The sequence below is a fragment of the Emiliania huxleyi genome (genome assembly GCF_000372725.1).
Source record: "Emiliania huxleyi CCMP1516 chromosome Unknown EMIHUscaffold_12, whole genome shotgun sequence".
NCBI classification, from domain to species: Eukaryota; Haptophyta; order Isochrysidales; family Noelaerhabdaceae; genus Emiliania; species Emiliania huxleyi.
Window position 1 is genome coordinate 680,464 of NW_005201392.1, and position 15,644 is coordinate 696,107.

General features: G+C 63.0%; 2 protein-coding genes across 2 annotated transcripts; both read right to left on the reverse strand.

The window, feature by feature from the left end:
* Positions 1–5,689: 5,689 nt before the first annotated feature.
* Positions 5,690–6,729, reverse strand: EMIHUDRAFT_200584 (hypothetical protein; the record flags this gene model as incomplete). The annotated part of the gene is made up of 3 exons (XM_005790494.1): positions 5,690–6,274; positions 6,530–6,613; positions 6,724–6,729. 3 exons carry the CDS (start codon positions 6,727–6,729, stop codon positions 5,690–5,692), a joined length of 675 nt encoding a protein of 224 aa, XP_005790551.1.
* Positions 6,730–10,057: 3,328 nt separating this feature from the next.
* EMIHUDRAFT_98004 (hypothetical protein) lies at positions 10,058–12,176 on the reverse strand (the record flags this gene model as incomplete). Its single annotated transcript, XM_005790495.1, has 2 exons — positions 10,058–10,453; positions 10,740–12,176. 2 exons carry the CDS (start codon positions 12,174–12,176, stop codon positions 10,058–10,060), a joined length of 1,833 nt encoding a protein of 610 aa, XP_005790552.1.
* Positions 12,177–15,644: the final 3,468 nt, after the last annotated feature.

Genomic DNA, 15,644 nt, shown 5'->3' on the forward strand with positions numbered 1-15,644 from the left:
CTCCTGGGTCATGGTCGGTCATATGCAGGACGGCCAGAGTCGCCCACATCGCCTACGCGGTCCCGAGTGTGGTCAGACTGATACACCGCGACTCAACGGTTGAGTGCGGCCAGCGCACACAAACGTCGTCGACTGCGGCCTGGCGCGGTGATCATAGGTGCTGGAGACCAGGCAGTATGGGCCTGCAACCTGGCCACGCATGAACTCGGTACCTACATTCGCAGAGGCCCGGCAAGGATGGGATCTAGTAGAGTGATTGCGCGCTGAGACCGTACTCCGTGGGTCGCTGGAATGACCTGTAGGGAAGTTCAGTGCCGCTGCTCGACTCTCCAGTGTCACAGCCGATGCCTGTGACCTGGCCACCGCCGCACGGTGCTTGAAATCGGCGCCTCCTCGGGTGTGCCCTCATAGACAGTCTTCGGCGGCGCGTAGTCGACGCGAGAGCTGCCCTACACAGACGTCTACTGTGAACCACCGACGAATAGAGCACAGGTTTTTGGCCACGAGATCCGCCTTCGAGGTCGAGCCGAGGCTGCCGGCGTCGTCTCTGCTGCTCTGGGCATCACCTGCACAAGCCAAGCAGACTTTGTTGCAAAAGCGTAGGCGGGTCGACGCGCCGTGTGTTGGGTTCCCATCTCGGCGCGCGCGAGTCCAGGCCGAACCGACTAGCTGCCGCCGCAGCGAGTGCGGCTGGGCTGCAGGCAGGCCTGTAGCAGGCGCTCGGCACGCTGTCCGGAGGCGCTGTGGCTCACAGGGCGAGCGCCTGTGGCTCGCGAAAAAAGTCGAGAGAGGCGTTTCACAAATCCGAATCGTTTCAGATTTCTTCCAGCCCTCCCTATGACGACGAGCTCTACCAGGCATGGAGGGACGGCGAGATAGGCGAAAAGGACTTGCCGGAGGAGGTGATGGCTATGACTTTGGACCTTTGCGGAGAGGTGGCGAGCGGAGCAAGCGCGGTGTAGGCGCGCCCACGCGGCGCAGCGGCTCTCCCGCGACCATAGCCCCTCCCGCAGCCGCAGCCGTAGCCGCAGCCCCAACTCTTGCTGCTCTTCTAGTGTCGGGTAGTGACCAGGGGTGAGGGGACACGGATTGAAGATCCCTCACACCAAGATCGTGCAGGGCGGGGTCGGGGACACATGTCCCTAAATCCCATCTCGTCTCAGAGTTTGACCGTTTTTATTTATTTATTTATTTAATGCGGAACCGCGCAAGAGTTAAATTCAATTGAATATAAAACGAACTCCTGTTGTTATTCGCGTAGCAGAGTATGCATGTACAAAGAGAGACACGGTTCGACTTTGGGAGTAGAGCCGTGTGCCGGTCGTGGAGAGTCGTGGAGGGTCGTGGAGTGACGAGTTAACGCCGAGTGTGCGCAAGCCTCAGCCTGCGCTCTCCTCACAACCTCATCATCGCGGGCGCTCACGACTGGCAAGGCATTGACGTCGCCTTGGCCCTCTTCCCCTCTTGCTATGCGATGTTTTGCACAATGCCGCCGTTGGCGAGCGCCTTGATCGCCTTGATGGCCTTGGAGATTTCGCGATGCCCGTCCTCCCGGGCGCTTTCCCATTCCAAATACGCGCGCACCACCGCCATCTCGAAAAAGCCCAATCGGCGGCCAAGGTCCTCCGACTTGTACTTTGAGGAGAGGATCAAGGCGAAAAGACCGAGCAAGTCGACACCGCTGTTAGGTCAGGTCCTAGGCGTGTCAGTTTAGGGGGGGGGGGGGGTTCGGGATCGTGGGTGCGCAATCTGGGGTTTCCTGGCAGTGCGGATGCCCCACTCGCGCCACGTATGGTCAGGCGCGAACGGCCTGGTCTCGCCCACCGCCGCCACGACATCGTCCGATCCTGCCCGCAGAACTCGAAAGTCTGACAGGGGCTGCTCCTTCGCCGACTTGCTATTCCCGCCCCACCACCAGGGCGACGCGATGACGCGAAGCTCAAGCATGGGCTCCAGCACCACCTCACCGTCAAAAGGCCACGAGCGCCGCTCCCACCGCGAAAAGACGAAGCGCTTGGGATGGGGCCTGCCCTTGTCGTCGCGCCAGGCCTTGATGACGCCGTAACTGTAGAGCGGCGTCCCGTCTGGTGCTGGCGGCACGGGCGGCCCGAATGCCAGTTCCGACGAAGGTGCAGCTATCTCCTCCTCAGTAGTGCCAGGGAGATCTCCTACCTTCGATACGCGCCAATAGGCGAGAGCCTGTCCGTCAGTGTAATTGCCCAGGTAAATCGCTTGGCCCCAGGGATGGAGGACGACTGACAGCCTCTGGCGTGCTGTGCACAGAGCCGAGGGCGCCTCCGCTCCCATCTCTCCGCGGTATAGCGCACGGAGCCGAGAGCGGCTCTGCGGCTCGGTGGCGGCGAAGTCGTGGCATTCCACCGCGGGATGAGAGGCCTTGCCTCCGAGCGCCACCTCCTCGATAAGGGGCATGTTCACGGCATAGTTTCCTTTCAGGACGTTGTTAATGAGCTTGATGGTTTTCTTTGTGTCCCAGCCCCTGCGGCGAGGAGGTGGGGTGCGGGTTGGCTTTGCGCGGTCGTGGCGCGGTCGCGGCGAGGAGGGGCGCGCGCACCACAGGTAGGTTCCGGCTCGCGTTGTGCCGGCCAGCGCCCCGGTCACGCCTCCATCGACAGAGGCCAAGGAGTCCGTGGCGATCATCTTAGCCCCAACCGAGTTGTCATAAGGCGATATGTCGGCGAAGCGGTCCTCGCCAAACGGCGCATCCACCCCAACCTCCGCGAGGCGTTTTTGGTCGCGCAGCGCCGCCTCGTGACGCTCTTCATAGGGCGACGAGGTGCCGATCGTTTTCAGCAGGGAGAGGATGACGGGAGAGCCGCGCAAGCGCGACTGGACCTCGCTAGCGAGCCCTTTGAACGGCTTTTTGCCGCCCATTAAAGGGGTGGACGACCTGAAAAGGGAGAGGGCGTGCGTAGGTGGTGGCCTGGCGGTGTGGCGGAGAGGGGAAGGTGGGTGGACGACCAGTCCACTTCGACCGAAGGCCCCAGGAAGCGCAGCATCGGGCTGACTCGACCCTCGCAGACCATCGAGGCGGCGTTTTCGCGCACCAACGGCTTAATGATGTTGCTGATGACGGCTTGCACCACCGCAGGCTCAGTGGTGCCTTTGAAAGCGCCTGCCATGTCAACGTGAAAGGAGTCGACGCCGAAGTCACCGTCGCAGATGTCGATGGCTTGGCCGTCGAGATAGCGCAGGTTCGCAAAGATGGTCATGCTGCCAGAGAGAGCGATTTTCGCGCGCCCCTCGCAGAGCGTCATGCCAGCAAATCCGCGGACTTGAAAGTTGGCTTCCACGACGGCGGAAATGTCGTCGATCGCGATCTGCACGCCGTCAGGCGGCTTGGAAAGGTCGCCGATCGTGCGCCAGAAGGTGCCCTGGGTCCTGTGCCACCTGAGGAGAGCAATACGTGAGGCAGTTAGGAGGAGGAGGAGAGGTGCAGCTGGCGGGAGGAGCAGCTCTCACTCGTAGTCGTCCCAGCAGAGGCCTCCGCGCACCTTGACGCCGTTGATTTGCGGGATGGTCATGTTCCAGACCCTGGTCTCTCCGGCGGAGAACGCGGGTGTGATCAAGATGTGCGGGAGGATGTCAGAGTCGCGCGTGTAGGCAGCAACAGTTGTCACCGCGTCAAGCGTCATTCTTGAGATGAAGCCCTGTATCAACGAGTTCGCTCCCTTGCAGTCGCTGCGAAGCAGAGCGGCAGGCGCAGATCTCTCGAGGAGACTGGAGGACGGCACGCACGCTTTGAGAAGAGCACATCCTGCGAGAAGGATGGCGAGCACGCTCGAGATTTTCTTGAGGTGGGAGGTCGCAGCCCTCACGTTGGCGGTCTTCATCGGCGCAAATCTGGAGGGAGACCAACGAGAGCACGACTGGGTTGACACCGTTTTCTTCTTTTTGAGCTGCCTTCGAAGGGAGGAAACAAAGCAAGGCGGACATGGCATATCGCTCTCTGAAAGTAGAAAGACTCACAATCATCAACGTCAAATACCGTCAATCAAAGCACCCCCAACACCCGCGCAACGCCCTAGGTAGCTTTGGTGGACCTTTCCCCCAGACCCCATCCAGTTCCAGATGAATGTGCATGTGCAGCAGTCGGACTGCAGAGCAGCAAAGGCGCTCGAAGAGGCGCGAGGGGTCCTCCCCGAGGTCTCCTCAACAGCGGTGCTGGAGGCGCAGAGTCCCCGAGCCGGGACCGCCAGCTCGCCTAGTTCAACTCGGCGAGCCGACGGTACGATTTGGTCGCCTCGTCCCCCCCCTCGATCGACACCGTCGCGGTGGTGTGCCCGGCGTCCGCCGCCGCCGACGCGAAGCGGCGCCCCGTCAGCGTGGCGATGTCGCGGGCTGGCGCCTCGGCCAAGCCGAGCCGCGAGAACTTGTAGGCGGTCTCGAATCGCGAGGCCATCAGGTAGTCCTCCCACGAGCCTTCGATAGCGCCCTCCGCCATCGCCGTGGTCGTGAGGTTCTGGCCGGGGAGGGGTGCCGGGTCGCGCGCGCCATCGACGGCGACGCCGCTGCCATCAAAGGACTGGCCGACGATTCCGTGCGGTGCCACGCGCAGGCTCCTCTCCGGGACGAGGAGGGAAAATTGCACGTCGAGACGGACCTGCCGGGGAGCCGGAAAAGGCTCGGCAGGGTGTGTTCGCGCGTGATGGGGTGGCACGAGAAGCCGCCGCCGCCTTTGGCCCGCTGATCCAGTCTGATCGCCGGTGGAACCAGTCCGGCACCGCCTTGGGCGCGATCGTGATGTTCCACTCGGGCAACGCAATCTTCACACTCGAGTAGTCGGACTGCAGCAGCGCCTCGCCGCACAGCTGCCGGTTCCGCGGCCCGTCCCTGCGGGGAGTGACCGCCCAGCCAATCAGCTTGAAGGGACGGCCGCCGCAAGTGCCGTTGGACCAGCCGATGAGACTGTCGGCGGAGATTTTCCACGCAAAATACGACAGCTGCAGCGGGCCCGCCGACGTGATGGCAAAAACGTGGGCCTCGGTCAGCCAGCTGCCATTCACCGTCGCGCCGTGCATCGCAAAGACGCCGTCCTAAAAGCAGGTTCCGGCAAGGCTCACGGAAGGTCTCCCCCCCCCCGAGAGGGTACGTAAAAGGGACTCCCGTCCTGAGTCATCAGGTTGACGCTCACATTGGCGGCGCTGAGGAAGTTCCAGAACTTGCCGTCCCGGCCTCGGAAATCAGCGACGCCCCCGTGCGCGAGGGTCAGGTGCGGGTCGCCGTGCACGCCAGCACCATCATCACAGTCAGCGTCGCCTTCCGAAAGCCGGCGGCGGCAGCCTCCAAAGTGCAGTGGGGCCATCACCGCAGCGCCGCCCGCATCCCTGAGGATGGGAATCGAGACCGCGATGCGCGGCTGCGACGCGCTGGCAGGGTGCTCGCTCACAGCGTGCGCGGACGCGGGCAGCCGACGACCCTCCTCGTCGACGCTGCGCCAAGTCAGCAGCGACCCCGTTCCTGGCCGCTCGGTTCGGCCGAGGGCGGGAAAGTGCACGGCGCTGGCCTCTGCCGTCAGGTAGATCATCGCGGACGCGTCCGGGACCCGGCCTGCGCCGGGCAGTGCGGCAGTCGCAGAGTCGCACAGCGGGAAGGGGATGGCGCTCTACTACAGTTACCCCCACCCACTCGCCCTCCTCCAGTTCGGACGGGCATGGCTGCCGTCCCCGCGCTACTCATCTACCCTTGCGCCGTCGGGAAGGTGGTCGACGTGCAACGGCGTCGCCGTGGCGCCTGGGCGATAGCGGACCAGAGGTAGAGTCTCGAGGCTGGTGGAAGACCCGGTGAGCATTGCGAGCCGCCCGAGCACTCCTGCCGCCACCGGGTCTTGGCCGACGTCGACGTGGGCGCACTCCTTGGCCAGTACAGCTGTGGCTGCCTCTGCCCTGCAAGAGCACGGGAGCCAGTCAGCCTCTGGCACGGCAGAAGCGCGCTGTTGAAGATCGAGGAGCTCTTGCGGCTGAAGAAAGTGGTGGTGCAGCTCGAGGTCCACTGCAGAGCTGGAGTCGAGCTGCGTGCCGACATCGCCACTGGCGCTGCACTGCCTGCTCCCACCGTCTGAGGACGCGGCGAGCAGCGAGCCAGTCTGCGCGAGGTTCAAGATCGGCAGCATTAGGGATCGAATGGACGACGTGGCGGTTGGGACGGCGGAGCCAGAGGGGGGCGGTGGCAACGGGTTAAGTTTTCGGGCGGCGGCGGGGTCGGAGTTACTTTTCGGCGGCACGTAAAAGTTCGACTCGGTGGACAGCCCCGTCTTCTGAAAATATCACTATCGAAGATACAAAAGACGGAGAGCAACGAGCGCCCTGGCGTGAGCCAAACAAAGATACTCCCTCCCCGTCTGTACTGTAGACACTGATCACACACACACGGGCGGGTGGGACAGGCAGGGTGTGGGTCCTCACAGAGAGAGGGAGACAGACAGAAAGAGAGAGAGAGGAAGAGACCCGATGACAGTCCCGTCAGTCGTGAGGGCGAGCCATCCGTCAAAAAGGCAAACACGAGGCTCCACCATCGCCTCCAGCCGCTTCGACCCAGGCTGAAAGCTCGCAATCTGGGCAAGGACAGCGCTGGCGTAGCCGGCGCTGCCCGGCGTCTGCGCAACAGCAAGAGCGACAGGCTGCTCTTTTCCCTGCACACTCTTCAGTCTCCGACCATACGCGGTGCGCTGTGCGTTTGTTGAGAGGGCCGCAACCTCGGCTGGACTTGCATATGGCGTCATCTCCCTGACGCTCGACCCACATCTGCTGCAGGTAGTGGCCGAGTTGCGGTTGACAGCGTCTCTGCAATGCCGACATAGCCACCACTCCGCCCGCAGCTGCGGCATCGTGCGCCATTCGGCGGCCGACGGTGTCTGACCGCGCTGCACTCGCATCTGCAAAGACACCGCCGCAAATGCCGCCGGACCTGCATCCGGAAGAGCCAGGATTCCGGCTGCCGCCGATGCTCCATCCCCCGCAACGAGCGTGCGATGCTGCATCACTGCGCCAAGAGGCGCAGCAACCTCGACCCGGGTGTTGCTCGAGCCCGCAACGCCCACGGGGCGAATGCTATTGCCTGGCCCTATCGCCAAACGGCTCTGCTCCTCCTCTTGTCTGGCAGCAAACGCAAGCTGCGGCACAGGCCGCGTTGGCGCCGAGGAGGCGGCAAGCCTCAACGCGCCTACCCGTGGCATACCGCCGGATCGGGCCAAGACTAAGGCTGCAGGCGTCGGCCCCGGGTGCTGCGAGGGCCCTCCCGTTGAGGTGTCCATCTTATGTGCAGTGGGGCTAACACTGTAGCGCGTCGGCAGGATCCCCAAAACCGTCGTAAACCCCCCAAAATTGAAGTCGACCGCCCAAAACTGTCCCCCCCCGCAAACTTTAACCCTCCATAAACATCATTTTGCAGGGGCACCTGGCAACCCTGTCTGCACGTCTCGCGCGCGCGTGAACAGGGCATAGGAACGAGTGTATCGCTTTGACGGATCGACCGTGCTTGTTATCCACATCGATGTGACGCACACAGTGACACATCAGACGACACATATTCTCCCACCCGCCGGGACGCAAAACGCTCTCGACGAGGGCCACAAGAAGGCGTCCACACAGCAAGCCGCTCGTCGGACAGGCGTGCTCGCTCGATGCCGGCGAGCGCATTGCGCACGCTTTGGACGGTGGCGAAGCCAAAAACACCGATGGTGGCCGTCCGCTGGCGTGAGCGGCGGCGGTCGAGACCTCACCCTTCGCGCCGACGACCCAACCTTACGCGGAACAACCCAACCCAGGCCCAACAACCCAACCCAACCCAAAAAGCACGATTCTCCTGTTGGGCCCTCAGTTATGCCCGCATCAAGCGCCAGTTCAGAGTCGTCCAGAGTCGTGGCACACACGCCGTGGCAGGCCGTGTAGCCACTGAGATGGCCTTATGACGACCCCGTTTCGGCATCGTCCCCAAGGCCTCTGCTCATGAGCTCCACGCGGGAATGACTGGCTCAACCAACTGATCACAAATTCCCACGATATCTCACAAAGCGCCAAAATTCTTCCTCGTGACAGCATAATTCGACGACTCTGATGTTGCAGAGAGAATTTGTGATCAGTTGGTTCAGCCAATCATTCCCGCATGCGGAGCTCATGAGCAGAGGCCTTAGGGACGATGTCGAAACGGGGTCGTCATAAGGCCATCTGAGCAACCACGCCGTCCGCCGTCGCAGCACAATCGCCAGGGTGGCGAGCGCCGCACACAGCACTGCTCGTGCCGGTCAAGAGAGACGCGCCTTTCCTCTCGCACCCCGTCTGTTTTCCTTCCTTTTTTCTCTACAGCACCCTCTCTTTTCCTCTCTATTTTCCCGGGAAAACTCCGTGGAAATCGTCAAATTTTGGGCTCTGAGCCGAGTCTGAGCACTGAGCTCTGAGGCTGGTTTGGGCCCAAAATCAGCCAAATTTTAAGGCCAAATCGTCAAAATGCCGGGAATTTTGCGGAGAACCCGCCGTGTAGACCTGGAAATTACCCTGCGACCGCCTGGGTATTTTGTCGATTCCTCAATTTTGCCTCAGATTTTGCCCCAGACGCCAGACCAGCTCTCAGACTCAGGGAAACTCGCGAGTTTCCAGAATGACAAAACTCCAGAATGTAGCACCAAACAAAACCAACAACACAAACACCCTCTGTTTTCCCTGGAAATTTCCGGAAACGCAAAGACCAAAGTGCTGGGGACCCTCTGTTTTCCTTTTTGTTTGCCGGAAAACCTCGCCCCACCTGTGCCCCTCTGATCGTCCTTCCAAAATCCTGCTCGTGCAGGTGTGGACCCTGTCCTCCTCCCCCATCCCTCGTTTGGATTGTCTGTTTTCTTTCTTTCTTTCTGACAAGTCTGCACGTCTCGCGCGCGCGTGAACAGGGCAGCTGCGGCACAGGCCGCGTTGGCGCCGAGGAGGCGGCAAGCCTCAACGCGCCTACCCGTGGCATACCGCCGGATCGGGCCAAGACTAAGGCTGCAGGCGTCGGCCCCGGGTGCTGCGAGGGCCCTCCCGTTGAGGTGTCCATCTTATGTGCAGTGGGGCTAACACTGTAGCGCGTCGGCAGGATCCCCAAAACCGTCGTAAACCCCCCAAAATTGAAGTCGACCGCCCAAAGCTGTCCCCCCCCGCAAACTTTAACCCTCCATAAACATCATTTTGCAGGGGCCACCCGGCAGTACAACGAGGGGTACAAGGTCGAAAGTGCATCGGTGTCGACGACCACAACGGGCATCCCAATCCAGTTGCTTTCCTTGTCAATAACTCGGAACTTGGAGACAGCAAGCACACTTTCGCGCTCAACGTCTGGCACCTTGTCCAGGGTGAGCCTCTGCGACTGTGACAAACCGTTGCCATCTTGCGACACTGACTCCACCGCTTCCGGCGGAAACCAAGCTGCCTCCGAGTCGTCAAACTGGACGCGCAAGCTATTGGTCCGACCAGAGTCTACTTTGACAATCTGCCCTCGTCGGCCTTTGTAAGGACCGGGGTAGCTCTCGAGCACACAAACTGCATCGCCGACTATCATTGCTGCTGCAGTTACTACGGGCAGCTAGAAGAAAACTACCGAATTTGGTTTCAGTATATTCGGACACGGCGAGACGTAAAAGGAAACAAGACAAGTGTCGCAAGAAGTCAACGTCATCAGGACAACAACACGACATGTACATGTACTTAGCAGGCGCTCAACGCCTTCTGCCCGATCATACGCCAGGAGCTCCAACAGCCGGAGACAAAGTTTATTGTGTTGACATACACCACAGGAGGCCCTCAGCTGTACCAATGCCCTTGTTCATCTACCTAAGGTACCAACGCAAGAGAGCGGCTTGCTCCAAGCGCCTCCCAAATTGTCGCGATAGACGAACGGCCAAAAACGGTTCAAGCAAAGCAGCGACTCACGGGCGGTGATCAGATCCCTCGCGAGAGATTATTATTGCAGTGCGGATGACTCGAAGCGCCCAGGCGGACCTGGCTAGCCAGGCTGAGCCCCTCGCAACCGACCCTCGACCACCCGCTCACGATTATGAGGCGAAAACCGGCTATCAGCGGCAACTGACAGACCGCACGCATGTTAGCTCTCCAAAACCTGTCATTGCCATCATCTGCAGATCCGCCGCGTAGTCTGGATCAAGGCATGCCCAACCCTCCTGCATCAGCTTGTCGTCTAGGGCCATAGCGCGCCTTGCGTTCTCTGAAGACAGCGTCTTGGCAACAGTCTCGCACACCGTGCGGAACAACGGACGAAGGTCCACCGCCGAGCCAGCGTGCATGCGCGCGTGGCTATGCAACTCTTGAACGAGGCCCTTGAGAGATGTCTTGACATACGGAACCTCGGCACCACTCATGTCGTACGTCATGCCCGTCACGAAGTTGCGGCCCAAGTGAGCACCTGCGTCGACCGCACGCTCTACAAGAGTGCGCAATCTGAGCAAACTCCCCTAGTCACCCGCGGCCGGACTCCATCCATCCGGCACGCGTCGCTGGGCGCTCAGAGCCGCGTCCCCTGCTCGCCACCCCGACGCCCAAGGCGCCCGAGTCGAACAACAGGCGGCACGCGAAGACTCGTACCACGCGGTATCAAGTGCTCAAGTGCTCAAGTGCTCAAGTGAAGGCAAGGCCGCGTTGAAAGCAGTTTACCCGAGATGTGGTTTCTCGGGCGGCGAGCCGGGAGACTAGCCCCTGAGCAGCGGGCGGGAGGTGGACTTCCTCTGGGACGACGCCGACCTGCCGGCAGCGCGTTGCGAACTCCGTCCATCGCGCTCGCGAGACGCAGTCAGCGAGGGGGTTGGCGTCCCCGTAGAGATGCGCCACGATGACGCGCGGCGCGAGCTCCTGGTACCAGGGCTGGGCGAGTAGCCACTGGTAGGCCGAGACCATCAGGGGGTTCTTCTGTGACTCCGCCGGCAGCGTGCGCGCGGTCGTGAGGGCGTCCGTGCGCAGAACCACGTACGCATTGCGGTTCGCCTTCAGCGCGCGGAGGAGCGTGGGCGCAAAGACAAGGAGGTAGGCTTCCGCCTCCAGCAGGGCCAGCTTCGGGATCAGGGCCTGCTCAGCGCGCGTGGCGGACACGTGGAAGGGGACGCGAGCCCTGCCGGTCCCGCCCCCCGGCAGAAGGAGGGCAGTGATGTTGCTGACTCGCTCGAGCGCCTCCTCCCCCGAAGGCCGTGGGGAGAGGAAAAGCCTGAAGAGGTTCGGGGCCAGCGGGGCCGCATGGTGGTAGCGGCGCTCCTCGACGAGCCGCGCCTTCTCCCCGCCCTCGCGGTAGGCGAGCGCGTCGCGCAGAGCGTCGAGGCAAAGGCGAGGCGTAAGGGGGTCGTCGCGAAGCGCCGCCGGCAGCCCGCCGCCGAGCTCGTCCAAGTACTCTCCCAGGTGTTGCGCGAGGACAGAGTTGTCCATGCTCTGGCCCGGTTCCAACAGGGAGAAGCGCGTCGCGATAGCTGGGCGGAGGAGGCGTCCGGCAGAGCGGACATCCCCGCTGGCCAAGTTGCGCCTATCTTGCCGGTGGCACGCCCCAAGCAGGCGCAGGACCGAGACGAGGCGTTTCCACGGGAGGGTCGCGCCCGGGTCTTCCAGTAGCCCCACGGTGGCGTGAAGGAAGAAGTCAGCCTCGGCGTGCAGAGCCGCGCGCGCCGGCACCGGCGCTCGCGCAGGGCGCGCAGGGGCGGCGCTCCGCCCGCCCCCGGGCCGGCGCGCCGGCACCGCCGCTTGGCCTGCGACGGCGGCTTGGGCGGCGGTCCCCTCCACCGGGAGAAGGTCGCCCGGGCCAATCTCAAGGGGGGAGAGATCGGCGATCTCGATCGCGGCGAGCACGTCCAGGAGGTCGTCGCTCGAGGGGAGGGGGGCGGCGAAGAGGCCCGCCTCACCGAGGGTCTCCAGCACTCGCGACCAGGCTGAGCCGGTCAGCGCGAACGTCAACGGGCAAAGAGCGAGAAACTGCGGGTGGCCCGGGTGCTGCTGGCCCGCGGCGCCCTGGCGGCAGCGCGCGAGAAGGGGGGCCGCGGCGGCGCAAGGGGCCGCCTTGCGCGGCATCCCGTCGGAGCCGGCGGTGGTCGCCGTCCACCCCAAGAACTCGGTGGCCTCAAGAAGCGGGGAGCTCTCGGGCATGATCAAAAGCATGGTGGATCCCGTCGGGTCCACCTCGGCGTCAAAAGAGTCGGCCATCGTGGCCTTCGGAAGGGCGAAGAGGGCGACTCCGAGCGCGCTTCAACTCTTCCTCCTCGTTCCCAAGTTCGACGAGGAGAGAGGGAGCGCGCACAGACTGACGTCAGCTCTGCTCCTGAAGGACACCTCTGAAAGACACCTTCAGAGGTGTGGTGCACCTCTGAGGCACCTCAGAGGAAACGCTGCACTTCTTTTACCGATCTCGTCGCCAGACTCCGATTTCTCTTTGTCGGGCCATGTGCCGCTCGCTCGTCCGCCCAAGTGACTCGGACGCGCGGTCGAGGGCACCCCACCGTTCCTGGGGCGCGCTGGCGCTCGCCCGCAATCGCCCCCCACCCATCCACCCTTTTGTCTTTGAGGCTGTCGCTCCGAGAAAACTTGTCTCGCAGCTGCGAGAAATTACCATCTCGAGTTCCGACTGTGGCTGCCGATGTGGGCGGCTGGTCTTTAACCTTGCCCTGCTCTGGCCTTGCAAAAAAGCAAATCATGGTGTCGTCGCTGCTACTGCCGACGCTCGCTGCTGGTGGTGTTGACGTGAACGTCGCCGCTCTTTTCATGCTCTCGTACAAAGCGGTGTCGACCGCCGAGAGCTGCGCTGGCGTGGGCAACTGGCGGAATGGCACGTGCTGGGAGATTGAGCCGATGCAAGCTGTAGTCGTCAGCGCGCTACTCGGAGTGACGGACTTCAATTCGCGAAACGCAAGTGCTCTCCCCGCGCTTAGATCTTTGACGGCTTGCGACAAGCAGCTCCGATTTCGGCTGCTCGACAGCGGCGGCTCGGTCTCAAAGTCAATCCTCGCGCTGGGAGACCTTTCCGCTGGCACCGACCTCGTCATCGGACCCGGCCGCAGTTCCGTCTCAACCACCATAGCGCGCATGACCGGGGCTCACAACATCCCTCAAATCTCGTACTGGTCCACATCGCCCGATCTTGACAACATCGCTCGCTACCCGCGATTCATGAGGACCATTCCCTCCGACCTTAGTACTGCGTCGAGCCTCTGCAACTTGTGGAAGTATGAGCTCGGGCTTTCAAACGTGGCCGTGCTCTTCGTAAATGATCCGTACGGCCGCGCCTACGAGGAAGCAGCGAAGGCCGCTTGCCTGACCCTCGGGTTGACGTTTGTCAGCAGGGAGTTCTCCAACTCCAATGAGGATTCAATCCGCGAGGAGTCGATCCGTTCTGCGGCCATCAGCCTATCCAGCAGTGGCGCCAAGGCGGTGCTAGTCATCACTTTCCCAACGAGCCTTGGCCTGATTGTAGAGGCCGCGCTGGTCACCGGCCTGCTCAGACCTGGCACCTCCTTTATGTTTGCAGACGGTGTCACCGCGGCGGAGTTGGACATGGTACACGGAGAGGGGCGGGCCGCGCTGAACGGTAGCCTGCAGATCAAGGCGTGCGGCGCGACCGACGACAATCCGCAGTGGGCGAGGTTTGACGACGAGCGATGGGCGACACTTCAGCCCGGAGACTTCAACGAGCACCTGCCTGCCGACTGGCAGCTGCGCGACAACTTTTTTCGCGATCCGCTATCGAGAGGCTGGCTGCCATCCGGCGGCTCGTTTGCTTACGACGCTGTCGTGGCGGCGGGGTTGCTATCGTGCAACGTGACCCCGACGGGCCCGCTTTCGTCGTCATTTGGCACGCGGTTCTGGGAGTCCAAGCAGACGCTGTCGTTCGAAGGCCTCTCGGGGCGCGTGGAGTTCGACGAGAAGGGCGACAGGAGTGGTGCCAATGTGCACCTGTTCAACCTGGTCGACCAGGGTGGCTTCTCCGAGAAGTACGTGGCGCGACTCAGCAGCGGCGAGTGGGTCTGGGAGGGCGGTTCGCGCGAGAGCAGCGGCGTGATATACAACTTTGGCTTGGAGAAACCGCCTTTCGAAGCGCCGCCTCCGCCACCGCCGCTCCGTCCCCCGCCTTTTGAACCGGCACGGTACAACCACGAGGGCAGGTGCGGCCCGGGATACCCGGGTCTCGCTGGCAACGCGATCGGCGAGTGCGACCCGGAGAGCGACCTCTACTGCTGCTCTCCCTTTGGGTACTGCGGCAGAACGGAGGAACACTGCAAGTGCGCCGACTGCATCGACTACCGCCCGTGCGAGGCGGCGTGCGCAGAGGGCGCGTGCTCGACGCCTCCGTTCGGGTACTCACGCCCGTGCCGCCCTAGTGACGAGCCTCCCAAGGCGCGCCTGCCAGCCCCTGCGCACGAGCCTCTCCTTTCCCAATCACCATATCCCGTCACTTCCGCAGGCGACCGTCGCTGTGACGGTGGACTTCGAGTGCGGTGGCGGCACCGCGGCAGCCATCGCTAATCTCACGGAGGAGCTCGAGTTCATGGTTGGGCGGAGCCAGTTACTGCCGCTAGCTCGCCCGATGATCGCCACGGTGCACGTAATGCCACGCGACGCCTTCACTCAGTGCGCTGTGCAGGCCGCGGCCGCCACCACCGCGCTCGCTCCCCTCCCTTTCCTTCGCTGCGTCTCAGCGAGCGCCGGCTGCGAGGCGATCACCCTGGGCGAGGACGCCACTGACGCATGCGAGCCCGAGATTTTCGGCATCGACGGCGACATGCTTCGCCGATGCGTCACGGAGGCGGGCGTGCGCCGACGGATGCACGATGCGCCACCGGCTGCTGGCTTGAGCAGCACCAGCGAGTGCGCAGTCTCGGTCAACACGAGCGGCGTGCGCATCGTGCCTCCGTCGGCGCTCAAGGAGCTTGTGATCAACGACGTAGACATTCGCTACATCGGCTCGGTGGCCGTCGACTGCTGCGGCGGCGCGTGCAACGTGACGGATTGGGCGTGCGAGGCGTACACGCACACGGAGAGGGTGGAGCGCAACTGTACATACACGAAGCTGGTGAACCAGCCCTGCTCCTCGGCCCGCGAGTGCAACTCCGAGTGTTGCGCCCGCGGCTTCTGCGCTGTGCCGCCGCCCGTCTCCAGCGGGCGCACTTGCCGCGACCCCAACGCGGTCCCCGGCGCGATCAACCTCGACGGTCCCATCCTCCGGCTGAGCGTGTTTGACGGCCCGGATGGGAGGCAGCTCCGCATTCCCTGCGGGCCCCGCTGCTTGAGTGGCGAGTGGTGCACGGAAAATGAGACGCAGGTGACGCGGTGCAATGACGGCGAGTGCTGCGGAGCCGACGGCTACTGCGGCGGAGGCAGCTCGTCGCTCGACCTCGAGACCGGCATGTACAAGAACGCGCTCGGCATCGGCAGGCACTCCGCTGTCCTCGCAGCCGCGTGCCACGAAAACAACGGCGATTGGCGCTATGTCGAGTGCCCACATGCGGACGAGCTTGAGCACGTTGAGCACGTGCACGTGAGGGTGTCCATCTTGATCCCCGCGCTCGTCGCGCCTCTGGCATGCGTGGCGCTGATGCTGAGCGTCGCCGCCATGTGCATGAGGCTGTCGCGCATCGCCGCGCTGCACGGCACGAGCCCGTCGATGCTGCTCCGCAGGCG